This window comes from Loxodonta africana, chromosome 2, assembly GCF_030014295.1.
Source record: "Loxodonta africana isolate mLoxAfr1 chromosome 2, mLoxAfr1.hap2, whole genome shotgun sequence".
Taxonomy (NCBI): Eukaryota; Metazoa; Chordata; class Mammalia; order Proboscidea; family Elephantidae; genus Loxodonta; species Loxodonta africana.
In genome coordinates this window covers 38,760,976-38,779,786 of record NC_087343.1, presented here as the reverse complement: position 1 = coordinate 38,779,786, position 18,811 = coordinate 38,760,976, and the positions used below count along the sequence as shown (strand labels likewise).

Sequence of the window (18,811 nt, the reverse complement as noted above, 5' to 3'; positions counted from 1 at the left end):
TCTGGTAAACCACATAGGTTCTAATCTGGGTATTGCATAAACTCACAGCAGAATCTTAGGAAAATGATTTCCCTGTACTGGGACTGAGTTTCCTCAACTGTAAACCAAGTATGTTATTGCTTCTGGCATTCAGACAAACAAACTTAATAGGATAGTGATTTTTCTGGGTTTTATAGCCCTGGCAATCCCCGATTGTATGGCCTGGAGCTAGGGTTGTTGTGAGAATTGAACAAAATAATCCGTGTAAGTGCTTAACATAGTGGCTGGCGAATAGTAAGTATTCAATAAATGGTAACTGGTATTATCAAGCATGAAGACAAGGGTCTATTTTTCAAGCTATGTGAACCACACTGGATCAATAGCATCCTGAAGGAATTCATCTGTTGCCCCTGCATTTTCATCAATCCCCTCCCTGAGCTCAGGGACATATTATCCATGAAGCACTGCAGGCACAGCGCTTAGAGCCTTCAAGTTTTTCAAGGGCTTACAAAACTGAGCCCTGAAAAAAAATACTGTATTGCTTCCATAGAAACAAAAAGACATGCAAAATCAGAAATCAGTATTGAATTACGCATTCATAGCAAGTACTTACTGGTCATTTTTACGTGGACTAAACACCTTTATAGGTATTACCACATTTAATCCTTACCATGGCCCCACTTTATAGATGAAGAAACTGAGGCACAGCAATGTTTAGAAACTTGCCCAAGGTCACACAGCCACCAAGCAATAAAATCAGGATTTGAATCCAGACAGCAGAGCTTCTGCTCTGAACACATGGCATCTCAAATGCCTACAAAAAGTAGTGGTGTGACAACTCTTAGTATTCCCCAAAATTTATTACTTGTGAAAACAATTTATAGATCAGCTTTTTCTCACTTTGCTGGAATTCCTGACTATTTATATTGATTTCTGAGAAATCAGAGCCACTTACACATTAAATGAGCTCTCTCCACCAAATACTTTCAAAAGCAAAAGAATAAAAAACCTTACAAATGTTTTTTAACAGCAAAAGATTATATTTTACCTGGGATAAAAGATGCGTTTGAATATATTTGACATGGCATGAGGTGGGCCTTCCAAAAGCAGACATGGCCAGGATTTATGAGAGTCTTTGGTATGCCCTCCCTATGCCTGTCAAAAGTAAGGAAACAAACAAATAAAACAATCAGTTGCCTGAGTTACTGAGAATTTACTAGGTGCAAAGCTGAGCCACAAGAGATTGGAATGCGCGAGGGCCTGAAGAGACCAAATGCCGATTCTCACAGATGAGCTTCCCCTTGCTCTGCAGACGGAAAGCACTGCAGCAAGTGTAAGGCTATATCTCTAGTTAAATGAGAGAGTCCTGGTGGCACAGTGGTTAAGTGCTTGGCTGCTAACCAAAAGGTTGACTGTTCAAACCCACCAGCTGCTTAGGGAGAAAGAAGTGGCAGTCTGCTTCTGTAAAGATTTTACAGACTTGAAAGCCCTATGGAGCAGTTCTACTCTGTCCTATAGGGTTGCTATGAGTTGGAATCGACTCAACAGCAACCAGTTTGGTTTGGCTTTTTCTTTTTCTTTTGTACATAGCTAAATGAGGCAAAGAAAGACTCATGTGAAGTCCCACAAGAGTGACTGCAAACCAAAGGGAGAGAGAGCATGGCGGGCTAGGGGACATTTCCAAAAAACCGCCTAGTCTCTTGTTTGAACGAAGGGTCAAGGCACTCCTGTGAGGCTGCTACTTGATGTTCTCTGTCACCAACTGTCTCCTTTTCCTTTGGTATGGAGTGTGTATGAATGCCCATGTCTGAGTTCTTCCCAGACCAGCAGCCTGTGCTACACCTCAGTTCCACAGTGTTCTTGTTTGAAACAGACAACTACTCACAGGAAACCAATGGGGAGCCATGTTGATTCTCTTCATCGTATTTGATGTTTTTTTGTTATTGTTGTTGTTTGTTTTTTAATTAGGTAGGGTACCTAAGTGTTTTGGTTTATTTCCAACCCTGGATTTAATATGAGAGTCCATCATTCATGTATAAATTCCTAAGACTATGAGTTAAATATTTTTAATGCCCCAAATATTAGCTGCTTCTCCAGCTATCCTTTCAGTCCACGCTCTCTGATAAAACCCAGCTGTGTTTTTCAATAAACTCTCAGGACTATAGCACTCATGCCATTTGTGAGTTTCCACTTAGTAGTGCACCTCAGGTGGGTGCAGTTGGCAAATTTAACAGCAGACCTCTTTGTCAGCAGGTTCCCCCGAGAAGCCTTTAATCTAGCAGTGGTAGCAAGTGAGGGCAAGATAACTTCCAGAGAGGCTGTTAACAGATTGACAAGCTGCCTGCCTGGTACAGCATTCCAAGGTATAAGGGAAGGGCATATGATAATCATAGCAGAATGGGTTTTGAGAATTCTGAAACTACCAGTTGAGATGGGTTCTGAGTGTGGTGTTGTTGTACTGCATTTATCTCATCTTAAGGGCTTGACAGCTCCTAAGGAGGTAAACACAGTCAGGAGATGTACTGAAAGAAGCATGGGGCTGAATACAAAGCATCACAGTGTGTTCTGGTGGAACTATGAGAAAAAGGCAACTTAATTTTTAGGCCCAATATACTTGGTAGCTAGTTAATATTGGCCCACCAGGCACAGTATGCCACAATGCTAAGTGATAGCATACAGAGGTTATATGAAAGATTTGGAGTCTTCTGGGTGAAGAAAGCAGATGTGAATGGAAGGCAGGAGTGCTAGAGAACATGCAAACGCCTCCCTAGCCTCAGGCCTCTGGGGATAAAGTTTTGAGTTGCCATATAGGAATTGGGCCCAGAATTACAGGTCATCTGCTTTTTAAGAGAAGCCAAAAATCTAGAATTTTAACGTGAAACCTACTCATTATTAAATGTTGGCCACTGTATTAGTTTCGTAGGGTTGCCATAACATAATACACAACTGAGTGGCTTAAAACAGTAGCAGTATATTCTCTCAGCGTTCTGGAGGCTAGAAGTCCAAAATGAAGGTGTTGGCCATGGTCGCTCTGAAGGCTGTAGGGGAGGAACCCTTCCTTATCTCTTCCAGCTTCTAGTTGTCCCAGGTGTTCCTTGGCTTGTGGCAGCACGACTCCAATTTCTGCCTTTGTCTTCACATGACTGTCTTCCTTCTGTGTCTGTGTCTCTCTGTCTCTTCTCTTTTTATAAGGATATAAGTCATATGGATTAAGGCCCATTTTACTCCAGTGTGACCTCACAGTAACCAATTACATCTACAATGATCCTATTTCCAAATGAAGTCACATTCATAGGTACCAGGGTTAGAACTTCAACATAATCTTTTGGGGTGACATGGTTCAACCTATAACAGCCACCTTCATTTTGGTGGGACACAAGAGTGCGTTTCTTGTCCTTGAAGCACTATTTCCGCCAAAGATCATTTTCTTCTCTGGATGGTCAGTCGTAAGGAAGGGCGTGGAGTGTTTGTTGCATCTTAAATTCACAGCTTTATGGGTTAAACCAAAAGCTCCAGTGGACACTCCCTCAGCCATGCATTCTGCTGGGCTCAGAAGTGTCTCTTGCTTTTCAAAGGAATTGATTTCAGAGCTATGAGTGAGTGATCAAGCTTAATTGAAACAAAACAAAGAGGGAGCTCTCTACATCGATATTATTTTTCTTCAGGGGACAAATTGAAAATAAGACTCAAAACAACCAGCAACTTAAGCTAAAAAAATACATAAAATAGATAAGCTCAGACTGGGGAGAGGTTTTTTGTTTTGTTTTGTTTTCCATTCCTGATTTCTTTCTAAAAACAGTCGTTATTTAATAAATATGTGTTAAGTGGCCACGGTGTCCAAGGACTATCCTGGGATTCCATTGCAAATAAGAAACAGCTCTTGCCTTTGGTTAACTCTCCAGAAATCAAAAGTTTTGTCAAGTCAGTAAGCAAACTCAATTGAGAGTTATTTGGTACCAGTGTGTTTCACTAAGTTTTTTGCTGGTGAGCGGGGTGGGACAAATTTAATTCCTACTCAGCCCCTACCTTGCAGAATTTTAAGCTAGTCCCTGGGCCTCAGTTTCCTCTTTTGAGGAAGGCGGCATAAAAATTCCTGCCTTGTAAATCTCTCAGGGCTGATGTGAGTAAAGCAGAGTGATGGCTGTGATGCCCTTTGAAGTCCACCAAGCATCATTCAGTCCCCAACCTGGAGAAACCTGCTCTAAGGTCAGGGATACAAGACAGACCATGTCACATAGCCAGCAAAGATCCCTGGATGGTCCATGCTCAAAGGTCAGCATTTTGGTGGTCAACTTAAAATGCCATTGAAAAGGAAAGATGAAAATAGAAGAGTTTCATAAAAGTATGGATTTTTCAAAACATCTAAAAATTTAGTGTTATATAGCAACCAGGTGTGGTTTGCAGCTACTGACATGAAATGAACTTTCCTTACTGACATGATTCCTCAGGAAGGAACCTCCTTACAGGATCTCTGCAAAGGTGATCTAGTTGCCTGTACTTTCATGTTCCCTAAAGAATGTGGAAGGAACACTGGGGAGGGGGACCTGTGACCAACTCAATGTATATATTACTGCTAAGGGACTCACCTAACTCTTTAGAAAAGGGTATCTCCCCACCTCTGGTAAACTACCTGCCTTTAAGTTTCAGGAAAGGTCTTGAATATACGTACACCCACTCCTCAGTTATTGACATGGTTACGTTCCAAAGACCAGGTCATTATGTGAAAATTGGCATTACACAAAAACAGAGAGTGACCACATCAGATCACAAAATGGCAGATGGTTACATCATTACATAACTGCTAAATAGCATAACTGCCAAATTACATCAGTGCCAAGCCACTGAGAATTATGGCCCAGCCAAGTTGACACATAGCCATCACAGCCAGCATTACTCTCACCTCTCACCTCAGTGTTTATTACTGCCAGATGTACATCATTAATGTGCAAAATAATTGAACTATCTTTTTTTATTATTATTATCGTAAATGCGAAATGCCAAATAACAAGACAGCCAATAAGTGAGGAGTAGGTTTTTTTTTAAGGCGTACATGTGTGAGTATGGTGATTGCCTGGCTTTTAATCTGATTCCATCTGATACAGACAAGTGGAAATGGAGCTTTGTGGTGCTCAGAAGAGGCTGGGTTATTATGGGTATTTTGTAAGTATAAAGGGAAAGGTACATTACAACTAACTTAATGGATTCCAGAGACCATGTAAACATTTTACATTAATTTAATAGCATAACAATGCTAGGAAAGATATAATATTATCGTTTCAGATAAAGATTAACTAACTTGTTTAAATCATTGCACTCTTTGTGAATCCCACTATCCAATGTTGGAAACCTAGAGACTCTTCAGCTTTACAATTTCATGGTCTAAATTTTCAGTATAGTAGTCTGTAGGAGATGCAAACAGTAAATATACTCAGCTGCTAACCAAAAGGTTGGAGGTTCAAGTCCACCCAGAGATACCCTGGAGGAAAGCCCTGGCGATCTACATCTGAGAAATTAACTATTGAAAGTCCTGTGGAGCATAGTTCTGCTCTGACACGTGGGGTTGCCATGGTCGGAATCCACTCAACAGCAACTAGTATGTTTTCAGTTTATGGAGAGTGAATGGCTGTTACTGGTCTCCAGGGATCTCCAGGAGATGCATATTTATATCCAGGAGATGAGTTTCCACAGAAAACTCAAAGAGCACAGAAGCCAAATGTAGAGAGAGAGGAAAGCAATTTTGGCTGCACAATTCAGTTTCTACTGGGCCTGTCCTTATCTGTTGTAAAACTGGCATGTGAACCAATGCATCTTTTCCAACTGAGACTAACAGCTGTGTCTCTTTTCCAGTGTTCTGTTTCCTGTGGTGGTGGAGTGCGGATCCGCAGTGTGACCTGTGCCAAGAACAGTGATGAGCCTTGTGATGTGACAAAGAAACCCAACAGCCGAGCTCTATGTGGCCTCCAACAATGCCCATTTAGTCGGAGGGTTCTGAAACCCAACAAAAGTACAATCTTCAATAGGAAACATCTACCAACACCTGAGAAAGACCCCTTAAAACCCATTCCTCCACCTACATCCAGTTCCAGAACGCCAACCACACCCACAGTGCTTAAGCCCATGAGTACAAGTGCTGTGACAATCAAGAGCCCTAGTCCTACCACAGCTTCCCAAAGAGACCTAGATGGGAAACAGTGGCAAGATAGTTCAACCCAATCTGAACTGGACCCCCGTTATCTCAGTTCCACTGGAAGTACTTCTCAGCCTACCCTCACTTCCTGGTCTTTAAGTATCCAGCCAAATGAAGAGAACGTTTCCAGTTCAGACACTGTTCCTACCCCTGAGGTAGACCTTTTAGCCACAACAGCAAGTGGTTCTGATTTTTCATCTTCCAGCAACCCTGTGATTTGGCAGGCAACTCCATTCTATGATACTTTGACCAAAGAGCCAGAAATGGAGATTCATAGTGGTTCAGGGGAAGACAGTGAAAAATCTGAGAACAAAGATGAAAGCAACCCTGTAATATGGACCGACAACAGAGTACCTAGAAATGATACTTCAGTTGTAAGAAGTACAAAAACGCCACTTGGACCTCCATCAACACCTTATCTCAGGGAGGAGTCCTCATCGCCACTCTTCAGCACTGTCATGGAAGGACTGCTACCCAGCCAAAGGCCCACTTCTCTCAAAAATGTTACACCTAGAGTTGAGGGGATGTTCACTAAAAATCCAGCTAAGACCCCACTCCTTCTGGGAGGAGATGACCAGCCAACACCCTCAGAAAAGTCGGTAAACCATAACCACCTAGAACTGCCAAGCAATGTGAATCTAACACAAAGTTCTGGACTAGCCCTGACAGAGGAGGATGCAATGAGCCTGATTGCTGAGGGGTTTTTGCTGAATGCCTCCAATTACAAACAAGTCACTACGGGCCGCAGTCCCGCATACTGGATTGTTGGAAACTGGAGTGAGGTAGGAGGTTCCATTTCTTTCTACAGGGAACATAGCTAGGGATATCACATTCTTGTACAAATTTCAAAATGAACTTGTAATAAAATATAGTCTAATGTGGCAAAAACGTGAAGTAATCAGATTCACGTCCCCCACCCCTGCCCCATCCTTTCTTACCTCCCTAACTCTTCACGTGGAAAAAAATTAATCCCCAGAGGAAGAGAACAAATGTAGTGAAGTGGAGTGAAAGGTATGTTAAACTAAGTCAGGAGGCCTGGGTCAGCTAGCTGTGTGATTGTTGAGAATCCAGCCCATCTCTGAGCCTGCCTTTATCTATAGAACAATAGGACTAGGGTAGATCATCTCTTGTCCCCTCCAGCTCAAAACTGCAATGATCCTGTGATGGGAGGTAACCAAAAGGGCTTGAGTTTGTGTCTCAATCCAAAGCTAATATTGATACTCTGATTTAAACTGTCAAGAAATCACAATTGGAATGGAAATCTAAGACAGGCCTTTTTAAAAGAATTCTATAGCTCATTGTATTCTGGGGGCAGGGGAGGGGAAGGTATTGTCGGAGTGCTTGTATTAAAAAAAAAAAAAAAAAAGTTCTTTGGTTCCTTGGAAGAATTAGGATATAGAGGAGGGAGAAAATAAGCATGATGACGAAGTGTTGGCCCCAATTTTCAGATTCATAAATTTGGTTAGATATTAGATTTCCCATTTCTGGAACTAATTATATTCTCTGAAACATAAAAATCATTTCTCACCCATTTCAATTTCAAATGTACAATATAAGAACTTGATAGAATAATTTGACAACTCAAAAGAGGACAGTGGCAGAGTGATCACATGTTCAGGTTATCTAGCATTTTTATGACAATTCATGACTCATCGCCTTAGCTAAAGAGAAGTGAACTATTAGCAGCTAAAATAAAAGTAACAACACATTAATTTATAAAGCACATTAGTGATTTTTTCAAACCACTTTCATATGTAGTCTCTTCTCCTTATAATAGTCCTAGGGAGCAGGTAGGAGCCCTGGTGGCACAGTGTTTAAAGCACTTGGCTACTAACCAAGAGGTTAGCAGTTCAAACCCACCAGCTGCTCCACAGGAGAAAGATGTGGCAGTCTGCTTCTGTAAAAATTACAGCCTTTGAAACCCTATGGGGCAGTTCTACTCTGTCCTATAGGGCCACTATGAGTCTGAATTGACACAGTGGCAATGGGTGTGGTTTGGCATTTAGGGAGCAGGGTCTCATTTTTTTTGCCAGTTTATGAATATAGAAACTAAGATTTTTTTTAATTAAATGACTTGTCTGAGAACACACTTTTCAATGGAATGATGAACCATAAATTGGGCCTTCTGTGTCTTTCTACTCTAAGTGGCTGTCCTCTAGTGAATTTCAGTACCAACTGACAAATTAACCTTATAGAATGCGCTGGTATGAATTGATCAACATCATTGGTATGCATCGACTATACTGGCAATAAACAGGTAAATGTAAACCTCCAAAAATTTTTTTTTTGCATCAAACACTGTAATTGTTTACATTTTACTATTGATTTATGTTTGGTTTCTAAAGTAATTCATCATGTTGGCTTACAAAGGAGCGATATCTTATTTCCATAAGCAAGTGAGGAACCCAGGCTCAGGAGGAAAAATGATTTTCAGGCTTAGAGTAATTCAGTTTGTTGAAGGAAGAAGGAATGGGTTTTGTGCTCCCTGACAGTTTAGTCATATTTCTTTCCTAATCAGTCCTAAAGGGCTCTTAATGATGAGAAGGATGTTGACAATAAACATTTATAAAGTACGTACCATGAAGCAGATTTTATGCTAATTTATATGCGTTCTCTCATTTAATGCTCACCACGGCCTGACTAGAATGGTAATATTTTCCCTGTTTTAGAGATGGGGAAGTTGAAGCTGAGAGAGGTTAAGTAGCTAGCCAAAATCTCATACTCTCAGGCATCGTGGATCAGGAATTGAATTTGAATCCAGGCTAATTGACTTTGGAGCCAATGATCCATCGCTTTGCAGAACAGAAAACATCACCACTCTTTCTGCCTTTGCTTCTATTTGTTTCTTCTGTGATCCTATGACATAAAACAAATGCCATTTGCGTGGTGATGCTGGATAAACAGATGAGAATGTCATGTAGCTCACAGGAAAGTATTTTAAAAACAACATTTATTACTTTGGTTACTTTAGGGTTTGCAGGGACAAATGACTCCTTTTTGATGTAGCTGTTGTGGGTTCAACCTAGATATTTTGAAATAAGTAGGTATGTTTAGGTTTCGAAGGATGATGCTCTTTCAAATCGTAACCTCCAAACCAAAAAAAAACCAAACCTGTTGCTGTCGAGTCAATTCCGGCTCATAGTGACCTTATAGGACAGAGTAGGACAGCCACATATGGTTTCCAAGGACCATCTGGTGGATTCGAACTGCCAGCTTTTTGGTTAGCCAGTTCTTAACTACTATACCACCAGGGTTTCCATAGTAAACTCATAACCTTGTATTTCTTTCCAAAAACATTGGACATCCCTAAAGGGCATATTGGAGTCCCTGGGTGGGGCAAACAGTTAAGATGCTTGGCTGTTAATCAAAAGGTTGAAAGTTTAAGTCTTCCCAGAGTTGTCTCAGAAGAAAAGCCTGGTGACCTAATTCTGAAAAATCAGCCACGGAAAGCCCTATGGAGCACAACTGTACTCTGATACACATGGGGTCTCCATGAGTCAGAGTCTACTTCATGAAAGTGGTTTAAAAGGCATATGGATAGGGTTGGCATGCTCAGGAATCATCTTCTCCCATCACGCAAGGCAGTTTTTAGATAGTGTGTGGCCTCTACAGATGCAAAAGCAAAAAGAGTAAATTATGACAACGGAGACAAATAACTACACCCACTCCTCACATATCGATACAGTTAGGTTCCAAAGACCAGGTCGTTATGCAAAAAAAAAAAAAAATCAGCATTGTGCAAAAATTATGGTAGCCTAGCTTTAACCGGAGCCCTGGTGGTGTAGTGGTTAAGAGCTTGGCTGCTAACAAAAAGGTCGGCAGTTCAAATCCATCAGCCATTCCTTGGAAACCCTGTGGAGCAGCTCTACTCTGTCCTATAGGGTCACTAGGAGTCAGAATCAACTTGATGGCAATGCGTTTGGTTTTTTTTTTGTTTGGCATCTATAAACTGAGATCTCCCCTGCTGTACAGAAGGAATGAGTGTGAACAGAGAGAGAAAAAGGAGGGATGATCAATTCAGTTATGGATCGAGTTTAATTGGAGGTTCCTCTGGAGTATCAATGAGATAACTATTAAGGAGATCTGAGCTGAGCTAAGAGAGAATTGAGCTGAGCTGCCAGGGATCCCAGTAGCCCATTAAGACACCCCATTCCAAATTTCCCCCATGAACAGCTCCCAGGCGAGGGTCAGGTGGATTAGCACAGATGTGGGGACCAACCACCTCACTGCTGAGAGAGCCCCAAACAAAAGGCCCCTGCAGTTATATGAACCTCGAGGGGCCAGTGGTAGGGCAAGGGGAAGGGCTAGTGATGGAAAAGTACTAAGAACTGTGTCAGGGAGGGGAAAAGTGGCTTCAAGGTCACCTCCTTCCCCCAGGTAAGGAGGCTTCAGTAGAGGCACCTGGGCAAAGAAATGTACATAAGCAAGATAGCGTGGCTGGTCAGGGGAGCCTGAGTCCTTGGCTGTCTCCCTTCAGATACTGTAATACATTGGTTGTGCACTGCATCAGCTTTAGGCAGCTTTCTCCAAGGACTGCCAGATAAGACCTTTGTAATTGCCTGTTAAAAGAAAAGAAAAAAAAAAAAACACTGCCAGCCAGTCAATTCCAACTCATAGCAACCCTACAGGACAGAGTAGAACTCCCCCATAGGGTTTTCAAGGAGCAGCTGGTGGATTTGAACTGCTGACCTTTTGGTTAGCCACTAAGCTCTTAACCAGTGCACCACCAGGGCTCTGAATTCTCTATAGTCAGGCCTAAAAACTCACACATAGGCTTTTAGCCAGGAGCTGGGCTCCTCAATATCCAGCAGAAGTTTGTGTATGTTTGGGTCTGAGGTTGAGAGAGGTGAGAACTGGGGAGAGTGTTTGTAGCCATGAGCAATAGGTGGGCATTAGAACCTTGAAGGTGAGTGAGGTCATCCAAGAACAGCCTCTAAGCTACAAGGAGCAATGGGCAAGGGATGGGACTCTGGAAAACACACAACATTCAAGGGGCTGGCTGAGAAAGAAATCCTATGAAGAAGATGAGTAAGGAATAATCTGATATTTAGTGCTTAAACCAAGAGAGATGGTGCCACTGATGTTTAGAAACATGAAGATTGACAGTGGGCCAATTGGACTTGACAATTGGAAAGTCCCTGGTGACACTGGGAAGAACGATTTTCAGTGTTGAGATGAAAACTATCATCTCCAACTCATGGTGACCCCATGTGTGTCAGAGTAGAACTGTGCTCCACAGGGTTTTCATTGGCTTTTTCAGAAGTAGATCACTGGGACTTTCTTCCAAGATGCATGGAGGGAGATACCAAATTGCAGTTGAAAAGGGGGAACTCTTCAGGAGGCTATCATAATTCTCAGATGAATCCCTACATTAGGACTGCTAAGAAGCATGGACAAATCCTTCTCAGTCCATAAGTTAATATGAAAGTTTTATAGAAAATCAGCTATAGAGTGACCCAGAAATTAGTTTCCTTACCATCTTATTATCTTTTCATCAATCCCCAACTCCCAGAGCAGCTGTGGGATTAATCGAATTTAAATTTGTTTGAACGTTTTTACCCTAAGGATATTTAATAAATGTTAACTAGTTGATAAATGTTAATTTATTTAATAAGTTGTTTCTATGTCCAAATAAACTAAACCAAAATAAAGTACACATCAGCCATGATGACTGTTTGATCCCAAAGGTTAATACATTTTGATTACGGTGGAATAAGATGCATAGAAGTAATTCTGTCTCAAATGTCATTTGACTTTGACAGAAATAAAATGTCTTACTGAATATGTCATAAAAAAAACCCAGTGCCCTCGAGTTGATTCCGACTCATAGCGACCCTATAGGACAGAGTAGAGTAGATAGCTCACCAAAAATTGGGCAACAGAGGTAGAGCCAGAAAGAGCTGCTAATCCCAGGGAGTTTGGCTAGAAAAAGGAAAATAGCCCAGATTGCACAATTTGTCAAATCTACAAAGATATTCCAAGAATAGAGTTTCACAGTTGGCAGGAGCTCTCTTCATGACAGGGCTCGGTGCCTTCTCCCTTTATGTATGCGTATTTTTTGAGACAAAATGTTTAACAACACGGCATTGTCACAGATGATCAGGACTCAGAGTGGAAACTCTGGGTTTTGAGTTTCCTGCTACGACCAATCGCTTACTCTGCCTATTTCTGAAACTCTCTCCCCCTCTGTCTCTGTGTGTGCATATAAAATGTATGTAGGTATATATATAGTTATAAAGATATATATAACACAGCATTTGCCAATTCAAAATTTTGCAAGTGTACAATTTAGTGCCACTAATTGCATTAATCGTGTTGTGTGTTCCTTGAGGATTACCTCTCTCTATAATGGCGACACTCTCCTGTCAATCACCAAATCTTAGAAACCTCAGAATCATCCTTGACATCACTCAGCCCTTGTCCTACTTAGGATAAATAAATAAATAACCTACTAGTTTTTCATGTCAGTGTGCCTCCATCATTTCTCTCCCCTCCTCCTTATTTCCTCTGCTAGTTTAGGGCCCAGGGGTTTCCGGTCTGAGGGGAGAAGGCATTTGGAAAAGACTTTTGTTTGTTACAATGGGAGGGGTGGGATAGGGCTTCAACCCCCATTTAGTGTCTGAGGATCAAGGATGATAAGCCCTGAGACATACACAACAATCCGTTTTAAGGAAGAATTGTTCAGTCCAAACTGCCAATAATGTCCCAGTAGTTGAGAATCAAGGACCCTCAGTTACTCTCTTGCTTAGAACCCCTGCCCTGGCCTGCTTGCTGGACTATGTGTGGAACTCCGTTCTCTGTCTTCTCTAATCCAGTCCACGCACCGCTGCAAATGATGTAAGACTGAAAAATTAGTCTTCCAGGAGGACTGTTCTAGCCATGCCAAACTTCTGCTCAAAAGTCTTTAATGTCCCCTGATTCCATGCCAGATCAAATAAAATCCATTTTAACCTGACATCCAATGGCCTGTACAACTTTACGTAATCCAGCTTTCCAGTTTTACTGCCTTCAACTTTTCTTCCTCTGTCTTAAGCTTCAACAAATCTGAATTGCTCAGTTTTCTCTAAATGTTCTGCCCCTTGCATTCCAAAGCCTTTCTTCATGCTGTTTCCTCTGCCTAGAGCTTCCTTCCCCTCCCCTTTGTCATTTTAAGTCCTACCTGTTCTTCAGGATCAGGTTTCCTCTTCCAGAAACCTCACCTGATCCCTAAGGTAAAAAGTAACCTCTAAAGTTCCTTAGAGTTTGATCGGAATCTCTCTTATGGCTGTACCATATTGCCCATGGTACACAGCACTTCCTGTAATTGTGACTTCAAAAATTAACCAATTGATGTTTAAAAAAAAAAAAAAAAAAATTAAGCTGCAACATAGACATATAGTTTGAAGCCAGAATTTCTGGATTTGTATCCTGGCTCAGTCACTTACTAACTGTATGTCCTTGGGTAAAATGCTTAGTCTCACTGTGCCTTAGTTTCCTCATCTGCAAAATGGGGATGGTGATAATGCCTGAGTAGTGATAACTGGATGTTCTTGGGCAAGGTGCTTAATCTCACTCTGCCTCAGTTTCTTCAGCTGTAAGATGGGGATGATAATAATGTCTGATTCATAAGATTGTTATGAGATAAAATGAACAACTATATGGAAGGTACTCAGAAGAGTGTTGAGTATACAGGAAGCGGTGAGTAGGTGTAAATATACACTTAAAAAAGAGAAAACATAGCTGCTATGCATAGTGCATGGGTGTGGCTTATATTTTGAGAGAAAATCACTTCTCACTGAACTGCCTCATCATTCAGTCAGAGCCCATAGGTCAGTTAGATGTAGGCTGTGCAGTTGTACAGAATGGAAGTGTCAACATAATTCACCACAGCCGTTCAGGGCAGTTTTCACCTTATGCTGTTGCAACCCTCAACGGCAGTTCCGGTTCTCCACACTCGGACACCTGCTCCTTGACCTAATCAATTGGTTGCTGCAGGGTCACCAGCTATGACGAGGTTGAAAGTTTCCAGGACAAAAGTGAAGGTGTCCCTCAACCTCCTCAGGGACCTTCCTTCTCCGCATCCCACTCCCAACTTGGAACTAATTTAATATAAAGGCCAATCTTCAGAATCCCATTTTACTTTTACTGAATTCCATGGACTTCCTCTCGTCAGCTTTACCTTTGGACTGTTTTCTGCTGCCTAAATAGAAGCTGTCAAAGAGGGTTAAGCAAATATCTGTTGATGAGCAGGAATAGATTCTAGGCCCAAGAGACAACATACATTTATTTGCAACATAAATATGGTACGAAGAACTACAGACAGCTCTTGAGATTCACCAGGACCATCCCTAGCCTGGCAATTCAGGGCTACCTCCTGGGTCTCGGTAGCACCTTTCCTAGGTCTGGGCAAATGTCACATCTTCCTCCATGCTGTAATAGGAATTAACCGTGTACTGTCAGTGTGACCTTGAGCATGGCCCCTAAACTCTCTGAGTCCCAGGCATCTGGAAAACAGGGCTCATACTGTTGACCTTGCAGGTGTGCTGTGTTTAATAGGTGGTATTGGTAGAGTGCTAACCATGTACAAGTATACAAGAATTATTGCATTTAGTCCTTATAAAAACCTAATAAGGGAGGTCCTAGCGTGATCACCAGTTTTACAGGCTAGGTTCGACGGTACTGGGTAAGCTAGCAAACCACAAAGATCACACAATTATCCAACTGCAGAACTATAGTTATACCTCAATTTCTGAGGGCTAGAGAAAGTGTGGAGCCCTGGTGGCACAGTGGTAAAGAGCTTGGCTGCTAACAAAAAGGTTGGCAGTTTGAATCTACCAGTTGTTCCTTGGAAACCCTGTGGGGGGCAGTTCTACCCTGTCCTATAGGGTTGCTATGATTTGGAATCAACTTAACAAAAAAAAAATTTTTTTTTAAGAGAAACTGTATGAAAGGCAACACACAGATGGTTGTATCAGTTATCTATTGACAAAATAATGCAGTTTACAAAAAAAAAAAAACACGAAACCTCAGTAAACGTTTCCTCACAAGTCTGTGGATGGGCTTAGAGTTCTGCCTACCTGGCTGAGGTCAGCTGATCTCAGCTGGGCTTATCACGGGTCTACACTCAGCCGGCAGGTCAGCTGGGGGCTGGCTGGCCTGGGATGGCCATGGCTAGAGTGATGCAGCTCTGTTTCATGTCATCTCTCATTCTCCAGCAGGCTAGCCCAGGCCTATTCTCATGGCATAGGTAGGGTCTGAGAAAGAGGGAATAGAAATGAGCAAGGCCCCCTGAAGCCTAGGTGTAGCAATGACGCACCATCACCCACTGCATTCTCTTGGCCAAAGCAAGTCACAAGGCCAGGTCTGATCTAAGAGCTGGGGAAACAAACTCTACCCCTAGATGGGAGGAGCCACATGGCCCATTGCAAAGGGCATGGGCTCAAGGAAGCACAAACGGCCCACTCCGTCTATGGCAGTGGTCAATGTACTCCAGCTGTTATTGCCTCTATTGTTAGTGTTATCATTGTAGTGGAACACGTACATACATAATGTAGTTACAGAGGAGAAAGTGCTAGCAGCTTATGAGGTGTACAAATCAAATCCTAAGGAACTTTGGGAGGAAGAAATCACCTTTATACATAAGCCAGTTGGAAAAGATGATGACCTAGGCTCTTTTCTACTCTTCCCATTCTGTGTTTCTATAGTCAATGTATCTACCTAGAAACTCTATCGTATGATGTATGTTTTGTTGCACAAAATGAAACATGGAATTATGAGGAGGGAGAAGATGGAGCAAGGCTGGTCTTTATTTAAAAAATTATAACCTAGCAAATGAAGCTTTTAAGAATGCCACAGATGTATCTTCTACCCTTTTTTATTAGCTCAAAAACCTGCTGCCATCGAGTTGATTCTGACTCATAGTGACCCTATAGGATGGAGTAGAACTGCGTCATAGGGTTTCCAAGGACCACCTGGTGGATTCAAACTGCCAACCTTTTGGTTAGCAGCTGAGCTCTTAACCACTATGCCGCCAGAGTTTCCTTTATTAGCTCAAAGCTGTGCCCGGAGCTGTGTTTTACATGTCCAGGAACAGCTTGTCCTTCTGAAGCTGGGAAAGAAGAGGAAATATCAACTGTAAAGAAAAAAAAAAAAAAATTGAGCACACAAAATGGAAGAAATTCTGGGTTAAACGTTTGTGTGTTTTTCAAGGTGACTCCATGCTAAATCTGAAAAATTGAAGAATTGTAAATAAATGAAAACACCTTGAGAAAAATGGGTTGTATGTATATGGAAGAAGGTGATTGACTTTTTCGCCACCAGTGGATTAAGTGGTGAAAAACATCAAGTTGTGATGCCTGGCTCACTCCAAGTGCAGTCTGAGGGTCAACAGCATGGAGCATTACCTGCGTGCTTGTTAAAGATGCAGACTCTCAGACCCCAGCCCAGACCTCCTGAGTCAGTATCTGCGTTTAGCAAGATGCCCAGGTGATTCATATGAACACTGAAATTTAAGACCCAGTGCCACCACAGGCAGTTCCAGACATCAGAGGCAGAAAATCCAAATCTACCTCCTTCGGCAAGCCAGGCCTCTACGCCTCAGTTTCTTTATCTGTACTGTAACAACACCAGTCCACACCACGGGTTTATCACAGAGAGGAATAAACTAGAGAATGCTGTCGAGGTGCTATATGGATATGAAGTAAGAGACAGATGGTTGAATCTAACATCCACTCTGAATGGCACTGCTGTGAACTGTGGCAGTTGGACATTCCCTAGGCATTCACACCAGTAGAATTCTCAAAGGGAAACAAATTACCATTTGCACTGGCTTTTCCTCCCACACATAAATTGGTGCATTTTGGGTTTTTGTAGAATTACCTAAGGAGTTTTTTTTTTTTTTTTTTTTTTTTTTAATATTGTTGCTTAGGCCCTAACCCCAGAGATTTAGACTAATTTGCTTGGGATGGGGGCTCTAACCCAACAACCCAGTGCCATCGAGTCGATTCATGGGTGCTCTGGTATTGGTATTTTTAAAAGCGCTGAAGGTGATTTTGGCCACTGGGTGGCACAAACGGTTTGCGCTCGGCTAATAACCAAAAGGAGCCTTGGTGACACAGTGTTTGAGAACTTGGCTACTAACCAAAAGGTCAGCAGTTCGAATCCACCAGGTGCTCCTTAGAAACCCTGTGGAGCAGTTCCACTCTGTCCTATAGTGTCATATGAGTCGGAATCAGCTCCATGGCAGTGGGTTAAATAACCGAAAGGTTGGCAGTTTGAACCTACAACCTACCTAGCAGTACCAAGAAAGAAAAGCCTGAAGACATGTTTCTGTAAAGATCACAGCCAAGAAAACCCTGCGGTGCTCAGTTCTATTCTGTAACACGTGGGATTGCTATCAGTCTGAATCGACTTGACAGCAACGGGTTAGGTTTTGTAGATGATTTAGTGAGAACCTCTGCCCCCAGGGAATCGGCAGTGGGGTCGGTCTGAGAAAGCAGCTCTCAGCCTGTCTTCTCTCTCCTCCTTCCCTGGCACAGTGCTCCACCACCTGTGGGCTGGGAGCCTACTGGAGGACCGTGGAGTGCAGCACCCAGATCGATTCCGACTGTGCGGCCACTCAGAGGCCTGACCCTGCGAAGAAGTGCCACCTCCGTCCCTGTGCTGGCTGGAAAGTGGGAAACTGGAGCAAGGTAATTTATCAGACTCTGCGGCGTCCTGGGGGGAAGGCGTATATAAGCATTTGCTCAAGTAGGGTTCTGTTTTCTCTTTCTGCCTCTCTTCTGCCTCTTTTACAAAATTGTGAATGAGTAAATCATAGAGATTACCATAGGATCCCTGGTGGTGCAATGGTTACATGCTTGGGTGCTAAGCGAAAGGTTGGTGGTATCTCATTTGCTCTTCTCCGGTTCTCCTGGGTGCACTCACCCATCAGACTAGAATACCATTTATCCTCTTTAGTCCCCCTTTTCTAAAGTAAGGCTCTGATCTTTAGGAAGAAGGGCTAAGTGGGGACACTCCTTAGGAAATTTACCACACATTCTTCTGACACCTGCCAACATCTCTTTCTCTGTTTCCACACCATTTTTCTTCCTGGACTGAACGCTGATTCTTTTTTTTCTTTCTCTTTCTACTTATAACCAATTCAGGATCCAAAAAGGACTGAATGCTTGACCACAAATTATCTTACATATCCCGAAAAATCTCAAGAAACGTGTTACATCCCTGACCTTGCTAAATGTTGACCACATCCTAAAGTTCTATTCTCTCCTGACTGAGGATAACCCTTTCCTTAGAAATTACATGGTTCAAAACACAGGCAGTTGCGTGAAATAGCTTGCACTTTGAAGAGGTCGGTGTAAGCCTGGGAAATGCTAGCTGGAAAACCTTGAATGAGACTTTGGTGAGCTCTTCTCTGGGATCAGGCCTCCTAATGAAAGTCCTGCTTGGCCAGTGCCTCCTTTGTCTCTCTGTGTTTTCTCTTCCATAGATGGATTGTTGCTGATACATTTATTAGACCCCGTAGCGCTTCTAGGGGTCCCTGGGTGGTGCAAATGGTTAACCCACTCGGCCGCTGACTGAAAGGTTGGAGATTCAAATTCACCCAGAGGCATGCTTTGGAAGACAGGCCTGGCAATCTGCATCCAAAAAATCCACTGAAAACCCTAT

At 42.4% G+C, this 18,811-nt stretch overlaps 1 protein-coding gene across 1 annotated transcript in view; it reads left to right on the top strand.

Moving 5' to 3' along the window:
- ADAMTS12 (ADAM metallopeptidase with thrombospondin type 1 motif 12) overlaps positions 1–18,811 on the top strand; it is a 451,387-nt gene that overhangs the window by 387,202 nt on the left and 45,374 nt on the right. Inside the window, exons 19-20 of the mRNA XM_064271103.1 lie at positions 5,827–6,948; positions 17,683–17,835. Coding sequence (XP_064127173.1) covers positions 5,827–6,948; positions 17,683–17,835 — 1,275 coding nt within the window. The remainder of the gene's footprint in view (positions 1–5,826; positions 6,949–17,682; positions 17,836–18,811) is intronic.